The sequence below is a fragment of the Berghia stephanieae genome, chromosome 9 (assembly GCF_034508935.2).
Source record: "Berghia stephanieae isolate SIO BIC M18660-M18661 chromosome 9, UCSD_Bste_1.3, whole genome shotgun sequence".
Taxonomy (NCBI): domain Eukaryota; kingdom Metazoa; phylum Mollusca; class Gastropoda; order Nudibranchia; family Aeolidiidae; genus Berghia; species Berghia stephanieae.
The window spans coordinates 23,046,175-23,064,764 of NC_088368.1; the positions used below are offsets into that span (position 1 = coordinate 23,046,175).

At 36.8% G+C, this 18,590-nt stretch overlaps 1 protein-coding gene across 2 annotated transcripts in view; it reads left to right on the plus strand.

The window, feature by feature from the left end:
* Positions 1–16,218, plus strand: part of LOC144979884 (uncharacterized) — a 121,605-nt gene extending 105,387 nt beyond the window's left edge. For both annotated transcript variants that reach the window (XM_078927124.1, XM_078927125.1), the window contains 3 exons: positions 2,989–3,132; positions 7,081–7,293; positions 12,794–16,218. In XM_078927124.1, the coding sequence (XP_078783250.1) occupies positions 2,989–3,132; positions 7,081–7,293; positions 12,794–12,982 (546 nt within the window). In that variant the 3' untranslated portion in view covers positions 12,983–16,218. The remainder of the gene's footprint in view (positions 1–2,988; positions 3,133–7,080; positions 7,294–12,793) is intronic.
* The last annotated feature ends 2,372 nt before the right edge of the window (positions 16,219–18,590 follow it).

An 18,590-nucleotide genomic window follows, 5' to 3' on the forward strand; every position in this document is an offset into this window, starting at 1 on the left:
ATGTATAATGTAAGCATTTGAGTGTATTCCTCTTTGTTGGATTTTGTGCTTGTGTCCGGATGAGACTTATAGGTGATCTCAAACTAAGTACATTGGTGATATGCTCTTGGAATCTACATTTGATCCCTATTTGTTCCCATTTCCCCTATGTCTTACTTTTTCTTGGGTGCTTTAATTGTAATTCTAGAACTTTTTACTATCCCATATTCTTCTTTTTTACCGACGCTGATATAACCTAAATGTGTTGTAAGCGCCGTAAACCCCTTAAAAACCAAAAAAAAAAAACATCCCCCCCCCCCGGTTCTCCCCTCCAACCCGCCCCCCCCCCGTTCTCCCCTCCCTCCAACCGCCCCCCCTTTACCCTCTTTCGATAAATAAATAAAAAATCTTTTCAAAAAGCGTACACAACCGATCACATTTTCGCAACACATAACAGTTATAATAAATGTATACATATATATATATATATATATATATATATATATATATATATATACTTGTCCTGAATCCTTCTCCCACCGATGGTTTCTTTTATCATTTTTGCTTCAACCAAGACAATCAAACTGAAGAAAACCAAATATTAAATTGTAGGAACAGCTGTCGTCGACAAACTCATTTTAATTTATTAAATTCCTAAAACACTGTCTGAACTACACGACATTCACCAATATATTATATAGTCGTGATTTTCGGTTAATGTGATGTCTAGATCATAAGGAATAGCTGTCTGTTTTGGTCTTCTTCCTATTTTTAACTCCTGGTCGTGCTGATTGAATCATGTTCAACCTTGTAGATTTTCTTAGCATCACGTTATGAGGGTCAGTGACATTATCAAGTTACCGATTACGTTCCTAACCTACAACGATCGACGAACGACGAGGCAAAAGAAAAAAAAACGAAGTTGTCCTAAGACTCTGAGGTCAGATCTCCGTTCTCTTCCTCGTCGTTAGTAGATCGTTGTAGGTTGGAAATGTAATCGTTAACTTGTCATTGTGACGTTCGGGGACTCGACAGCGGTACGGTGTTTCATTAAAACAAACAAAAAATCCATTGTTAGAGTCCGGATGGGTGACAACGATTTTAAAACCCTTCGGTCCATGCCATGTCAAGATCAGCTGGTGGAGCTGTCAGTTCTAGTTTCTTTTTCTTGTTTGCTGTTGATTTTCTAGAATATTTGTTGATTTTTGGCGCTGGTGACGTTGCATTAAAAACTGACTGCAATAGCGTAGAAAAGAAGAAGATAGCGTTGGCTGAGTCATGTGGCCAGAATGAAAAAGAGTCACTTCCCAAGATCGCCCTGTAGTGGACAACAGATGGGAAGAAAAATCGGGGGAGACCCAAAGAAACCTGGCGAAGCGTCGTGGAAAAAGAAATAAAGTAAGCAGGTCTGTCCTGGAATACATTCACTGCCTATGTGCCTCAATGCCCGAAGAGGATAAAGTAAGTAGTAAATAAGTGCACGCCAATTAGAGGCGGGATTCGAACCGTGAACACACCACCACACGATAAACTTGAACACGTGAAATAGATGACTGATTATTTATGACCAGCAGCATGATTATATTTTTCATCAACTTTTCTTTCAGCTCTGTTTTATATATATATATATATATATATATATATATATATATATATATATATATATATATATATATATATATATATATTATATGTGTGTGTGTGTGTGTGCGTTTTATACATACATATATGTATATATATATATATATATATATACACACATACAAATATATATATATATATATATATAAACATATCTATATCATTATTTTTGGTAGTTTCCTTTGGTGAATTATTGATTTATTGACTGTATTGATTGGAAGTTCTGTGTAAATGTATAGTTCATATTGACAATTGCCTAAAATAAACCTTTGAATTGGATTGAATTGGTGTTATTTCATACACTGGTTTTCAGATATAAAAAGAAAATCTTTACCAGTATCTGATGTTACTACACATGTACTCATATCAAACCTGATTACGATGAGAAAATTGTGATTAAATAGCCTTTTCCAAAGACTCAAGGACTCAGAGAGGTCCGGACGCGAGTGTCATACCACAAGTCCTCATAGCCTCAGGGTTTTTGTTGTTGCTGGGAGGTACTTGCTGTGTCTTCTATCCCGCACTGTCTATTCTCCAATTGCTTTCTGTCTTTGTCTTGGATTGAGATTACTTGGTATTGTCCTGTCCCTGGCCAGATATCCTAGCTGGGAGGGAAACAGTCAAATGCATAGTTATTGTTTTGGGAGATTATAATTTTTCCTTGTAAATCATCTCTCTGTTATGTATTGTTATATTTGTTATTTTGAATGTATAATGTAAGCATTTGAGTGTATTCCTCTTAGCGGGGACCTGTGCGTGTGTCTGGATGAGACTTTTAGGTGATCTCAAACTAAGTACTTTGGAATCTACAATTGTTTCCTATTTGAACCTTTCTCCATTTTCTTACTTTTCCCTCAATCTTCTTAATTGTACATCTAGAATGTTTTTACTATCTCATTTTCTTCCTTTTTACTGGCGCTGATATGACTTTACTCTGTTGCAAGCGCCATAAACCCCTTAATAAAACAATCAAAATGTTGCTGTTGTTGAAAGGCTCTTTACTCACATTCTCTCACCGTATTCAGGTGTAAAATGAGAACTTGGCCATTAACAGCGTTGTCTCTGTCGGACATATTGTAATATCACCCGAGAGGCGTCATTTCTCGTTCTACTTGTTTATATTGGTCGTGGCCCCGTTTTAAAGCGCGTTGAACACGTTTCGTGGATCTTGCGCCATAAAAAGGCTCAGGATTTTTTATTCTTCATCAATTTCTATTTCAGCTTTGCTTGGTACTATGTCGTACAGACGTTTTCAGATAATATTATATCTTTCAAACCTTTACACTATTACTTGCTTTCTTATTTGTTACTTTAAAAAAAGTATTATTCAATCGGTTGATTACTTATGTTCCTTTTTTTTAAATTTAGGAACAAGAGTGCGTGCTTCAGAGGTTGAGTGACGAGAAAGCAACGCTAAGCAGTAAGATTGTGTCCATTCAGTGTCGACTGGAGGAGGAGACTAATCAGATGGCCATGAAGTTGACGGAAACCAAGAACAGACAGGATTGCGAGGTAAGGTAAAAGGTTCGGATCTCTCACTCTCTATCTCTCTCTCTATCTATCTCTCTCTATCTCTCTCTCTCTTTGGTTGTACGCTTGTTTGTTTATGTGTGTGTATGTGTGTGTGTGCACGCGTGTAAGTGCGTATGTGCGGAACTTGACGGAAACTAAGAACAGACAAGATTGCGAGTTAAGGTTAAAGGTTCGAATAGCTCTCTCTATCTATCTGTGCGTGTTTGTGTGTGTACGCTTGTGTGTGTACGCTTGTATTTATGTGCTCGAGTGTGCGATGTTCTTCTTTCATTTACTTCAAATAAACCGGGAATTGACAGAATATCCCCTAAACGGGCCCAAAGTACTTTACAAGGGGTCCCAAGCCAACAGCAATTCTTAACATGTAGGACGAGACAGGAAACCTGTCAGGTGATATTACAATTTTTTTTGGGAAAGAAAAGCAAGATTTTGCACCAGAGTACGGTGAGAGAATGTAAGTAAAGAGCCTAGTCCAAGGCCTCAAATATGCATCGCTCAGAGCGGGACTCGAACCCAGGACCTTCCGCTTTAAATGCGAGTGTCATACCACTAGACCATATAGCCGGATCGTACATGGACTTGTCAACACACGTATTTTTACAACTGAGTAATCATACGTACAATGGCAAGGAAAACAATGAATGAGTATCAATAGGATTCAATGGTCTGATGTCACATCCGCCCAGCAACGAGGAGCTTGGTTCTAAACAAAGAAAGTCAGTACTTTCTATTCTTCATGCTGGCTAGAATTTTTTCACATGGCATGTGATAAGAATGTATAAAAGTCAAAACATGATCAGATTTATAATGTGTTTCTCCTCTGGATACACTTTTTTGCTCGTCTGAGAAGTATTGCATGAGGGCGTCCGCCATTGTACCGATAGTTTAGAACCAGTTACTAAGTTACTATGCGTCATTACGAGGGAAGTGACGTCACGACTGTTGAATTGAATTGTGACAACATCAAGCCGATACGAGAATTCATCCCAAAAGCGCCGAAGCAGGTCACGCTCCACGGTCACGGATTGCAGCTGTTATTCGATATTTCTCAAGTCATCGATACTTGCTGGAAGTGGTGGAATGTAAACATGATCTTTAACATACCTCCACAAGAGAAAGTCGCATACAGTTAAGGCCCGGAGATCTGGCAGGCCAAGCACTGATTACAGCTGTTATTCGATATTTCTCAAGTCATCGATACTTGTTGGAAGTAGTGGAATGTAAACTTGATCTTTAACATACCTCCACAAGAGAAAGTCGCATACAGTTAAGGCCCGGAGATCTGGCAGGCCAAGCACTGATTGCAGCTGTTATTCGATATTTCTCAAGTCATCGATACTTGTTGGAAGTGGTGGAATGTAAACTTGATCTTTAACATACCTCCACAAGAGAAAGTCACACACATTTAAGGCCCGGAGATCTGGCAGGCCAAGCATAGAGAGCAAGGAGGTCTTTAGCACCTCTCCTCCCCCATCCAAGGCCAAGGCACGTTTTCATTCAAATATAAGGTCTGACCGAGGAAAACCATGGAAGTCCTGGATAGGAAATGTGGAGGCAACAACTCCCAAAAAAGATAATGGCCTGCTCGGTAATGGACCTTTGGCGTGAAGAATGGCGTTCCACGGCATTCAATCACTGTAGGTAGAGGGAACTCCGGTAAGGTTAGGACTTTAAATGTACTTTGGTATAATCGAAATAGTTTCTTAAGCGATGACGTATTTTTCAATTAAACGTGGCCTCTATTACCTTAAGGCTTTGTTCATGTTGCTTGTAAATTTTCGAATGTTTCTGACATCTGCATTTTATTAATACAAAATCATCCTTTTTTTTTCTTCTAGCAACTCATATTATTTTGTAACATCGACTCATTTTTCAAGGAAATAATATAGTTAAATAGGCTCGGGCAAGAGGCCTCAACTCAACACTCAAAATCCCCTTCTATAAGACAAAGTAAAAAATTGAAACTTTAGCATTTATATAGGGCAACATCCACTAAAAAGCGCTCAAAGCGCTTTACAAGTTGTCCCTAGCCAACAGCAACACTCCAAATCCACGATGAGACACGATAACGGTTAAGCGATATTACAATATTTTTTTTCGACAGAGACAACGCTGTTAAAAGTCGGGTACTCATTTTACACCTAAGTACGGTGAGAGAATGTGAGTAATAAAAAGCCATTTCCAAGAACTCATTTATGCACCGCTAAATGCGAGACTCAAATCCAGGACCTTCGAAAAATCCGAAGACGAGTGTCATATCACAAGACCACATAACGCACAATTTTCCTCTCTAGCTCAGAAGTAAATAACATTGTGAAATTGAATGTAAGCTTCAATTCAATATACGAAAACGGATAAAATGGACGGTTCGTATTCCCCTTTATCAACAAAACAGGATGAATGGAACACTACAGACGAATGAGATAATGTGGTAGTGGCGTTGTTAAGATAAAGCATCTCACCAACGCCACTACCACATTATCTCATTAATCTGTAGTGTTCCATTAATCATGTTTTGTTGATAAAGGGGAAAACCCGAAACGTCCATTTTATCTGTTTTCGTATGTGAAATCAAAGCTTACATTCAATTCCACATTGTTATTTATTTCTCCGAGCTTTGAGCAGCAACATTTACATTACTCTCTAACTCAGTGAATGAATGCCATTAAATGTCATACACCTCTTGATACTAGCATTCTGCAATTTAATTTTCCTGACCTCCCATAATGGACATAGTTGCCATGTCTTCTATCCCCCTGTCTATTCTCCAATTGCTTTCTGTCTTTCTCTTGGAACGAGAATACTTGGTTTTGTCCTGGCCCTGGTCGGATACCCTGGCCGGATACCCAGGCTGGGAGGGAAACAAGTCAAATGTATAGTTAGTTTTGGGAGATGATATTTTTTCCTTGTAATTCATCTCTCTGTTGTGCACTGTATTATGTTTCTTTATATTATAAACGATTTGTAAATCATTTGAGTGTATTCCTCTTAGTGGGGACCTGCGGTTGTGACTGGATGAGACGTTTAGGTGATCGCAAACTAATTACATTGATAGTGTGCTCTTGGAATCTACTCTGTTCCCTATTTGAACCATTCACCTTTATCTTACTTTTTCCACCAGTCCTCTTAATTGTACGTCTAGAACTTTTTACTATCCAATTTTCATCCGTTTTACTGGCGCTGATATGACCTAAATGTGTTGCAAGTGCCGTAAACCCCTGAAAAACAAAAACAAAGCAAAAATTTATTTAAGATACTCGTCTTTTGAATATCGATCGATTAAAATGGCCCTCGTCTTGGAAGTATTATTCTTGGAATTAACTCAATGCTTAAAGTTGAAATCATATATTAAAATCAAACTTGATTATCGTTTTTATATGCTTTATTGACAAGAATGAATAGGACTTCTTAAAGAGACAAACACATAAGTTGTACTTTCCTGGTTACTTTATAATTTGATTTTATGCGGCTATGTGGACTTGTGGTATGACGCTCGCCTTAGGGTCGGAAACTCCAGAGTTCGAGTCTTGCTTTGAGCGGTGCATAGTTGAGCCCTTGGAATAGGCTCTTTACTCATATTCTTTCACCGTACTCAGGTGTAAAACGAGTACCTGGTCGTTAACAGCATTGTCTCTGTCCCAAAAATAGTGCAATATCGCCTAAAAGGTGGCATGCCCCCCCCCCCCTACATGTTCAGTGTTGCTGTTGGCTTGGGACCGCTTTGCAAAGCGTTTTGATCACGCTTAGGTGATATTGCTCTACATAAACGCTCAAGATATTGAAAAAAAGCCAAAAAACAAAAACAAAAAAACAAAAAAAACAAAAAAAAAATAAAAAAAACAAAAAAAACCCATCCTATTGGTCTTAGGTTCACCCCAACATAATGCCGTTTTGAGGCGATTGGTGACATCTTTTCTTGTCCTGCAGGTTTCACGATTAAGGAGTCAGGTGTGTGAGATGGAAGACTCCAACTCGTGCTTGAGCCAGAAGCTGGCGGCCAAGGAGCGTCAGATTGTCCAGATGGAAAAGGCGCAATACCAAAAAGTGGACACGTTGTCCAGGGAGACGTCACTGTTACAGAGTAAACTGCAAGACAAGGAATCCGAGCTACAGGCTACTAAAGACTGCCTAACCATCAAGGTAAAGTATATGTCTTGTTAAACCATATATACGTATGTCTGTGTCGCGTGTGTGTGCAATAGCAACTTAACATGATCATTTGCTGAATTACTATTGCTTAACTGTTTGCTAGAATTAAGAATGTTATATCATCTAAAAGAGCAAGTATTAAAATACGTACATGAAGAGTTATTTGGCAATCTATGAATCATAACGTGGTTGGTATACATTTTGGTAAGACAGCGTGATACACTGACATCGAAAATGACGCAAAGACGGAATCATAAAGAATGTTACAGGGACAATGTCAAAACGCGAGGAGTTCGTAAATTCTAGAAACCTAATCCTTCCGCACAAATATACGCCAATTGAACATCGCCTTGTTGTTAACTATTGCTTACACGTTGTCTGATGTTTTGATAAAATATCTCTGTCAAATTATTTTATTATTACTTTGTTTTCAACCCCTTTATCCTTTGAATCATTCCGAAAATAGTTTCAGATTGAGAGTCCGTCTAATTTGCCACACTAAAGCTATATTATGACATGTAGCGAAAGTTGCACTTTTTTCAACATTACCAGAGCTACCGGCGATTCTGTTATTGCAAGGTTCAACAGCAAAGGTCATGCGAGGGATCAAATGCCGATAGGTCAACACAGAGTAACACCAATGCAACCAATTCGTTCTTCATTTTTTTCTAATTTTTTTTTGAGCTGGACATATCCACGAAAAGGCTTACAAGTGCTTGATTCAGAGCGAGAAGGCCTTCTGTGCAAACTCAATGAGCCTCTTCAAAGGCCACGCATAACAAAAGACTCCATATGGACGCCTCCGGGATCAGAGGGTTCGAGTGGCAAGCTGTATGTCCATTTCTCAAATTTTCCACTGAACATTTCTGGATCTTTTCAAAAGTCGAACAAGGGAACAACGGCTTAAGCAAGGAGTACTGACTAGTTTTGGAACATTGTTGAAGCAGCATGGAATGACATCACACCGAATGAAATTAACCTCCTTACAACCCAGATAGGAAGTCATATTCGATCAGGGATTGGACGTCTTGGTGGCCATACGCGTTACTAACTTTGTTGTGTCGAATTCACCTTCTGTTTCCGAAGCAAAGCACTCCGAATTGTGCTCTTTTGGTCAGTTTTCTGTAAGTTTGTTGAAGTCATTTGGCTCAATGTTAATTAAGATATTGCTCATTTCTGTGATAGAGTGTCTACATGTTTTCTACAATTTGTTTATTAAAATTCAAAGGAGAGAGGATACAAATATGGTATGAACAGTGCTCGACATGTAGCAATGGAGCGAATTATTATTTTAATATTTACCACAATGTTGGAGTCAGTCTACATCGATGTTTCAGGCCTTTTCAGCCATCGTCAGGACTGTGTGTTACATGAGTTTGGTTTGTTGTGTGTTGTTGCTTGTTGAAGTGGTTCCATAGGTTTGTAGTTGATTAGTAAGTGTTTTCGTCTACAATAGCTGTCCACCTAGACGAAAACACTTACTAATCAACTACAAACCTACGGAACCACTTTAACAAGCAACAACACACAACAAACCAAATGCATGTAACACACAGTCCTGACGATGGCTGAAAAGGCCTGAAACATCGATGTAGACTGACTCCATCATTGTGGTAAAATAATTATAATATATATATATATATATATATAATATTTATACATATATATATGTATATCTGTATGTATATTATACATATATATATATATATATATATATATATATATATATATATATATATATATATATATATTTACCATATATACATATAATACACATTTGAATTAAGATAGTTGACTTCTACAACGTGTTATCGACGTTGCTTCATCAGCTGATGAGAGCAACGCTCGATAACAACGTTGTAGAAGTCAAACTATCTTAATTCAATGTTATAAATAGCTCCTTTTATTCTAAAGTTGAGCACTATTATTTCATTGTTTTGTTTTATAATTTATACATATAATACATATATATATATGTATGTGTGAGAGAGAGAGATGTATATATATATATATATATAATATATGAGAGAGAGAGAGAGAGAGAGAGAGAGAGAGAGAGAGAGAGAGAGAGAGAGAGAGAGAGAGAGAGAGAGAGAGAGGGTGATTGAGTATCGCTTTCAGGTCATTAGTTCCGTTAAATTTTTGTTTAATAAAATTCTAAATAAAACTTGAATAACAAACATGTAACAAAACGCTTGACCTTAAAGCCAGACATGAGAACCTTTTCCATGGGAATAAATCGGAAAGGCTGAAACTTGATCTCGTTAAAGTCAATGAACTTAGTAATGAATTGAATGTCCTATATGTGACTCTCCGCCTCGAAACGGTATTAAGTCGGATTTTTCAATTTTGGGTTTTTGGTACACAATCATAGCTTATATTATGCTTAAAATTTTGATACCAAATTTATAAAATTCTGATTATTCATTGCCCAACTATGACCGTTTGAAGTAGAGAGAGTGTAAAAACCAAGTTTTGAGAAAATCGACTTTGAAGTGAGGCACCGTTTTCACACATAATCAAATCAATGGGGCAAAGATAACTCCTCAGATATGGGCATTGAAAATTTGACGAGAATAGTAAAATTTACAGAGACGCCAATTTTCAATTTGACTCACAGGAATTTCAGACACCACTCGGAGGAATTTCAATACCGAAAGAGGAATTTCCGCACACACAAAAAAGGGAATTGGGATGGTATTTGGTATTGTGTTTACATATTTCATAGATCGAAATAGATAACTGATTACAAATATTTTCTGATATATGAGCACATTGCCAAATACAACCACAAAATGTTTCCTTATTTCAAGTGAAGAAAAGCTCCAAAACATAATGATGGTAGTGAGGATGATGTTGTGTTGGTGGTTGTAGTAGTAGTAGTAGTCGTAGTAGTAGTAGTAGTAGTAGTAGTAGTAGTAGTAGTAGTAGTAGTAGTAGTAGTAGTAGTAGTAGTAGTAGTAGTAGTAGTAAGTAGTAGTAGTAGTAGTAGTAGTAGTAGTAGTAGTAGTAGTAGTAGTAGTAGTAGTAGTAGTAGTCGTAGTAGTGATGATGATGATGATGTCATAATGGCTGTTTTAGTAGTAGGAGTGGTAGTGATGATGATGTGGTGGTGGTGGTGGTGGTGGTGACTGTGGTTGTAGTAGTGGCAGTGGTTGTAGTAGTAGTGATGATGTGGTGTGGGTGGTTGTAGTGGTAATGATGATGTAGTGGTAGTGGTTGTAGTAGTTATGACGATGTGGTGGTGGTGGTGGTTGTAGTAGTAGTGGTAGTGATGATGATGTGGTGGTGGTGGTTGTAGTAGTAGTGATAATGATGTGGTGGTGGTGGTTGAAGTAGTAGTGGCAGTGATGATGCGGTGGTGGTGGTGATTGTAGTAGTAGTGGTCGTGATGAAGATGCGGTGGTGGTGGTTGTAGTGTGTGTGTGTGTGTGTGTGTGTGTATGTTTGAGAGAGAGAGAGAAAGAGAGAGAGAGAGAGAGAGAGAGAGAGAGAGAGAGAGAGAGAGAGAGAGAGAGAGAGAGTGCTAAAAGTTCATCAAGTGATAAGTAGAGCAACACGAACTTTAAAAACCAACGAGGCTAAAGTTTGAGGTCAAAGTTTTTGTTATCAACTATTGTTGGCAAGTGCAGCCTTGGAAATGGTGGCTCTATGAAAGAAGGTCAATTCTTGTTTTGAATATTTCACCGATAGTTGCTTTTTTAAACTTTAAATATATATAGCTTATCGTCAATACTTGTGTTGAATTATTATGTTTTCATGTAGAAAAATGATTGTAGTTTATGAAACAATCAAAAACTGAAATTTGATCATTTTGACCCTTTCCACTTTAAAACCGGTTTTCTTCGTTTTCTAAATCCCGACTTAATACCGCTTCGAGGCGTAAGGTCACATATAGATTCTATGATTTCTATGCTCCTATACGTATGTCATTACATAGACAGGCCGACTAGAACCGTTTATTAATATAGAGGCGTTAAGAATTACGATGACGACGACGACTACGACGACGACGACGACGACGATGATGATGATGATGATGATGATGATGATGATGATGATGATGATGATGAGCATGATGATTAGCATGATGATGGTAATGTTGACGATGATGGTGATGAGTATGATGATGATAATGTTCATGATATTAATGATGCTGACCATGATGATGATGATGATGATGATGATGATGATGATGATGATGATGATGATGATGATGATGATGATGATGAGATTATAATATCAAAAATATTATTTATTTTTCTATTTACACCTAGGATTTATAAAATCTTCTTTATTAATTAAAAAACAAACAAACAAACAAACAAAAACAAAAAAAAAACAATATGAAAACGTGGTGAATATTTGCGTTTAACCGAGTGTTTTTGTTTGTTTGAGTAAAGAGTGACATATTATAAGGGAAGTATGAGATGGAAAGAGAAGTCGTGACATCACACCTTCTTTTCTTCCAGTTCAAAACTCATTGGAGGTGTGTAACCAGTCCTCCAGACAATGTATAAACAATGAATAGGTTACATATGGAATCACCGGAAGGCATACAAATTGTAGTGGCAGTTTGCATAGGCAGCTTCTAATAATTACTGGGCGTAAAAGAGCGAGGATGGATGATCTTTATTAATTGACGATCAGCCATCACTCTGAAACCAGAAAATCAGATGTATCTAGTCCACCAGATGATTGGTTTAACAGTTTCTTGGCGATTGGACGGTATTTTGACATCACACTTTTACTCCCGATTACTGGGTGGGGTTCTTGACCTCCCATAGTGGACAAGGAGGTACTTACTCTACCTTCTATCCCCCTATATCTGTTTTCCAACTTGCTTTATGTCTTTGTCTTGGAATGATTATACTTGGTTTTGTCCATGCCCTGGTCAGATACCCTAGCTGGGAGGGAAACAGTCAAATGTATGATATTTTTTTCCTTGTAAATCATCTCCCTGCTATGTATTATTATATTTGTTATTTTGAATGTATAATGTAAGCATTTGAGTGTATTCCTCTTTGTTGGATTTTGTGTCCAGATGTTACTTATAGGTGATCTCAAACTAAGTACATTGGTGGTATGCTCTTGGAATCTACATCGGATCCCTTTGTATAATATGATATATGATTTGTAAACATTTGAGTGTGTTCCTCTTAGTAGGGACCTGTGCTTGTGTCTTTGTGAGACTTTTAGGTGATCTCAACCTAAATACTTTGATAGTGTGCTCTTGGAATCTACATCTGTTTCCTATTTGAACCAATTCCCCTTTGTCTTCCCTTTTCTTAGGGCTTTAATTGTAATTCAAGAACTTTTTACTTCCCCCTTTTCTTCCTTTTTACTGGCGCTGATATGACCTTAATGTGTTGCAAGTGCCGTAAAACCCTTAAAAACAAACAACAAAAATCAATTCTTTATCGGGTATTAAAAATATAACACATTGCATAATATGCTATTTTTCATTCATTCATTTAATTATCTTTTTCAGGATTCAGAAATTATGCGACTGAAGCTCCGCATGTGCAGCAACGATCGGTGCAACAACAACAAGCTGACTCCTTGCATGGACCTGCACGGCACCAACAATATTACATGTGGAACCATGGACGGTAGTGTGACTTGCGGCAAACGCCGTGCCAAATCCTGCGACGGCCGCCGCGTCTGTACGTTCCGATAATCAAAAAAAGAATGTTTGCGAATCTTCTCTCTCTTTTCTTCCTTTTAATTACAATCAAATGTGTCCCGTCGTATAAATGTTGGTATTATAATATAGGGGTGAATATGATGCTATCGTATAAATTTGGTATTATAATATAGGGTTGAATATGATGCTATCGTATAAATTTGGTATTATAATATAGGGGAGAATATGATGCTAATAATAGAATTCAAAATGACGAAGGTTGCGCCAGAGAACGTACAATACCGAGAAAACTCACTGCCCATCTCTGCCTGCAATAGGCTGCAAACCGAGTGGATCCATTTTCCGCTCCGGACCCTGTTGTTCGACTCATTCCCCAATCAGCATAGACAATGGGAGATTGGGATTGATGATGTGTTATACGCTATCTGCTGGTTGCGTTTATCATCGGTAAAGAAACTAAATTTTCTGACCGTTTCTTACACACTTGTTCAGATCTTTATCTTACACCGGTACCTGCTCCCAAGTTTCTTAATTTTAAATTAATGTTAAAATTCTTTTTTTTTTTCGATATAGGAAAGAATGTATTAATAAACATTTTTAGTAAGTAGTAATGATTTGGGTGATGACAATAATGTAATGTATTGTAATGCAATAGTCACAAAATTTATACAGCGGCCAGAATCCTCAAACTGCTCTACGGCGCTATACATACAAAGACAAAAGATAACATTAAATTTATTACTACTCAAAAGCCTGTATGAATAGGAACATTTTCATAAGTTCCCCAAAATTACTGAGCTCGGGAGCGTCTTTAATTTCTTTAATTAGTTCTATACTTCGTAATCATAATAATAATAATAATAATAATAATAATAATAATAATAATAATAATAATAATAATAATAATACTAATAATAATAATAATTGTAATATACTGACTGATAATCTAGTGAAAATAAAGTGAATGTTTACTAAATATTTAAGCATATTGATAATCATTCCGCTGCTAATAAAATGTTAATTGTGACACAACAACAACAACAACAACAACAACAACAACACCATCAATAAATGGCAGAAAAAATGCCAACTTTTAAAAATATGTAAATTATACATCAATGAAAATTATAATATTTTTACAATAATGAAATAAAAGACTAACAAAATTACGTTATAATCCACAAGAAACTATCAATAACAATCATAACAATTATCATTACTTCATTGAATATATTGCCTTACGGCATCGTTATAATTAATTGCGACCAGATGAACTTGGCGGGTGGTTGGATGGGAGCATCACCCTTGAATCATATACCTATGATGTTCGCATGGGTGTACGATCCGATAGTGATGTCGTTTCTTCTTCTCTTTACTAGCCTATCCTGCTTCTTTGGTTTGTGATTGTATTTTTGACAGGGGATTTTTTTTTTCTGTAAATCTCCTGCCTGTTTGTTCTTGGTTATTTATAATTTAGCTTATGATATCTTTAGGTTATGATTTTGATTTACATTTGTACTATTTTTGTTAGATTGCTTGTTTTTTTGTTTCAGCGGTCTCTCATATAACCTCAATTGTGTTGGAAGAGACCTAAAGCAACAAACAAAAAAAAAAGATGAACTTGATAACGTTATATAATAACTTTACCTATTTCTCTCCCTTCGTATTTTTTTATACATTAGAATGTAATAGTATATTTCAACTTTCAAAAATGTAATATTTCGCTACAATCTTTCTCATTACTGATGATTTGTTGACGGGAAATAAATGGGCTGAGAAATAAAGGTTAAAAAGAATAAAGATTCAAGTGTTTTGTGGTGTCATATTGTGTTCTGGATTTTAATTGAGAGTATTATTTCATAGGGAAAGCACATTTTTCCTGACATGTGCTGTGCGGGGTGTCCATAAAGATTTTTTCTGATTTCAAAGACTTATTATTCTAAAGCCGTCGCAGATATTTGCATCTGGTTTTCATCATCTTCAAAGGAAAAAGCCATACATTTATGCTCACTCGTCATTGACCCACATCACAACAAACCAAAAATTAACAGAATTAACATGGACTGAACGACGTCATTGTTGTCTCCTATTTCGGAATGACAAGTTTCTTTCTTTCTTTTTTTTTTTTTTTTTGTATGGTGATTGTATGAAACAAAATCATCAGAGGTAGCTCAATAAGCTTTCGAAGCGCAGTTTAGTAGAGGCCATTACAGGAAAACGATTTTTTCATTTAAAAAAGGATAATCTAAATTCGCTGAGACGTATAGTGTCAAGAGATTGATCACATTTGTGCGGGTATATGATCTAGTGCTCTGCCACTCGCTTTCGGATCGAAAGGTCCTTAGTTCGAGCCTCGCTCGGCGCATAGTTGAGTCCTTGGAAAAGGCGCTTTACTCACATTCTCTCACTGTACTCATGTGTAAAATGAGTACCTGGCCGTTAACAGCGTTGTCTCTGTCCGAAAAAATTGTAATATCGCATAACAGGCGTCATGTCCCGTCCTTCATGTTAAATGTTGATGTTGGCCAGGGGCCCCTTGTAAAGCGCCTTGAGCACGTTTAGTGGATATTGCGCTGTATAAAAAGCTCAATTAATTATTATTATTCCCGTCGACCAAGCGACTTTTGTTGCACTGTTGCCTTTCCGAAATGGAGTATGAGACAAAAAATGAAGTCTTTTAAGTTCATTGTGATTTTAGTAAATTTGGTGATGTAATGTGGATCTCTAGTTAAGGGCATTAATGTATGGTTTTCCCTAGAAGATGGTGAAAATCAGATGCAAATATCTATAACGATTTAGAATAATATGTTCTTCGAAATCAGTGAAAGACTTTTGTGGACACCCTGTATTTTTTTTTTTTTTTTGCGAGTCGGCCATCTTGCTAACTCGATTTGATATTCATTTATTTGTTCATCTCAAAAATATTATAAAATTTATTAAACTTTCCTATTTATTACTTTTTATGGATTTTTCATGTTTTTGTATCTTTATTTCACACACACACACACACTCACACACACACAAACACATTATATATATGTATATTATTTACTCCTATGTTGAACTAATAACTTGTTTATTTAGTTCTATATTTTTCCTTCATTTAAAATCTTTTGTTTGCCATTGAAGTTGTAATAACTCCTAGATAGGAAATCGCCTTGAATAATTAACATTAAGGTTGTTGTCCCGATAGTAATCTGCCATTTATCTCTTCTTACAAATAAACTTATTTGATTTATTAATCAATTCTTGAATCCAATCAAAACAAACCAGATATGACTACCACCGGCAACATTGCACGCAATAAGTAACAAACTAAATTATATCTGATGAATGTTTTTTTAGATTCGCTTCGTTGCAATCTTTAAAAAATTAATTATTCTTTTTATTTTTTTTTGATTCATGAACATTTATATTTTTGCTGTGACGATACATATTACCTGTATGTATATTAAAATGATTTGGTTTTGTTTTGTTTCTTTTTTATTGATTTCATCATGCCAGATCATTTGAATATGCTAGCCACAGTCTCAAAGCGATATTCTGTTGGGATGAAATGGGTGCAGAAATTTTAATTCATAAACCCACAAAAATTGTAGTTGGATATCTCTTCGTACATTTACTATTTAACCAATTGCCAAAAGATTAAAAAGGTGGTATAATTTCTTTTCATTCAAATTATAATAATTCATTTTCAGGGATCTCGATTCATCCCGACATTAAATAAACAACAACAAAAGAAAAAAAAAAAAAACGTTTCGTGACGGTTGGTCACATCTATGACCTCCCGCCCTGCATTTGAAAGTGTAATAGAGAAATACCGTCTGATTTATCATCTAACTGTAGGTGAATACAGCCAAGATGAGCTGAAGTCTCCTTTGTTTTTGTTTTTTCTATCCTCCTACAGCACTCCAGGCTTGCGGTCGTTGCATTGGCTTCCCGTGGAGAAGCGGATTGCTTACAAACTTGATTGTTACTGTTTTAAGTGCATCCATGGCACTGCTCACAACGACTTGCCATCTCTTCTTTTTCTATCTACAATCCGAATCGCTCTTCTTCCCTGTACTTGAACCGTTTGATTCCTTAGTCGAATTTTTCACGACGTGCTTTCGCACATTCTACTCCCTATCTGTGGAATACTCTTTCAGTAGACACCGTAATTCTCTGTCTCCCTTTAAAGCCTCTTTAAACAGAGTATTTACTTTCAGTTTCTGGGTGAGGTTCCTGACCTCCCATAGTGGACAGGGAAATGCATGCTGTGTCTTCTATCCCCCTGTCTGTTTTCGAACATGCTTTCTGTCTTTGTCTTGGAATGAGATTACTTGGTTTTGTCCAGGCCCTGGCCGGAAACCCTGGCTGGGAGGGAAGCAGTCAAATGGTTAGTTAAGAGTTTTGGGAGATGATATTTTTTTCCTTGTAAATCATCTCCCTGGTATCTTTATATTATGTATGATTTGTAAAACATTTGAGTGTTTTCCTCTTAGCGGGGACCTGTGCTTGTGTCTGGATGTGAGACTTAGTAATCTGAACCTAAGTACTTTGATGGTGTGCTTTTGGAATCTACACCCGTTTCTTATTTGAACCAGTTCCCCTTTGTCTTCCCTTTTCTTGGATGCTTTAGTGTAATTCAAGAACTTTTTACTATCCCATTTTCTTCCTTTTTACAGGCGCTGAAATGACCTTAATGTGTTAAACTTCTGAATTCCCATTGTGAGCAGATAGGTCACTCCCATCCCCCCTGGGTGGGGTTCCTGACCTCCCTTAGTGGGAAGGGGGGTACATACTGTGTCTTCTATCCCCGTATATCTGTTTTCCAACATGCTTTCTGTCTTTGTCTTGGAATGAAATTACTTGGTTTTGTCCTGGCCCTGGCCGGAGTCTTGGCTGGGAGGGAAACAGTCAAATGCATAGTTATTGTTTTGGGAGATGATATTTTTTTCCTTGTAAATAATCTCTCTTATGTATTATTATATTTGTTATTTTAAATATATAATGTTAGCATTTGAGTGTGCTCCTCTTTGTTGGATTTTGTGCTTGTGTCTGGATGAGACTTATAGGTGATCTCAAACTAAATACATTGGTGGTATGCTCTTGGAATCTACATCTGATCCCTATTTGTTCCCAGTTCCCCTTTGTCTTACTTTCTCTTGGCTGCTTTAATTGTAATTCTAGAACTTTTTACTATTCCATTTTCTTCCTTTTTACTGGCGCTGATATAACCTAAATGTGTTGCAAGCGCCGTAAAAACCTTAAAAACAAAAAATATCCCCATGTCTGTTTTCCCTTCTACGCTATTCTCCCATCTCATTTGATTGTGACTGGATGGAGCTTTTAGATGATGTAAAAATAGGCACACTGATAGTATTCCTTTTTTTTCTATGGTGTGTTTAATTCAATGTCTACAACTGTCTTTTTATCGGAGTTGAAATGATCTAAAACTGTCACAAGCGCCGTAGCACCGGTTTGAAACGATAAGTCGCAATGTTTTTTTAGTGGGGCATCTAAATTATCAACCGGATATAATAGAGAAGAGGAGTGTGATGTCAAAAACTGGTTCCCATGTCATTGGAAGTGTAATTCATCTTCTGGTTTTAGAGTGATGGTTTCTTATTTTCTTGCCTAAATCCTTGCTGGTCGTCAA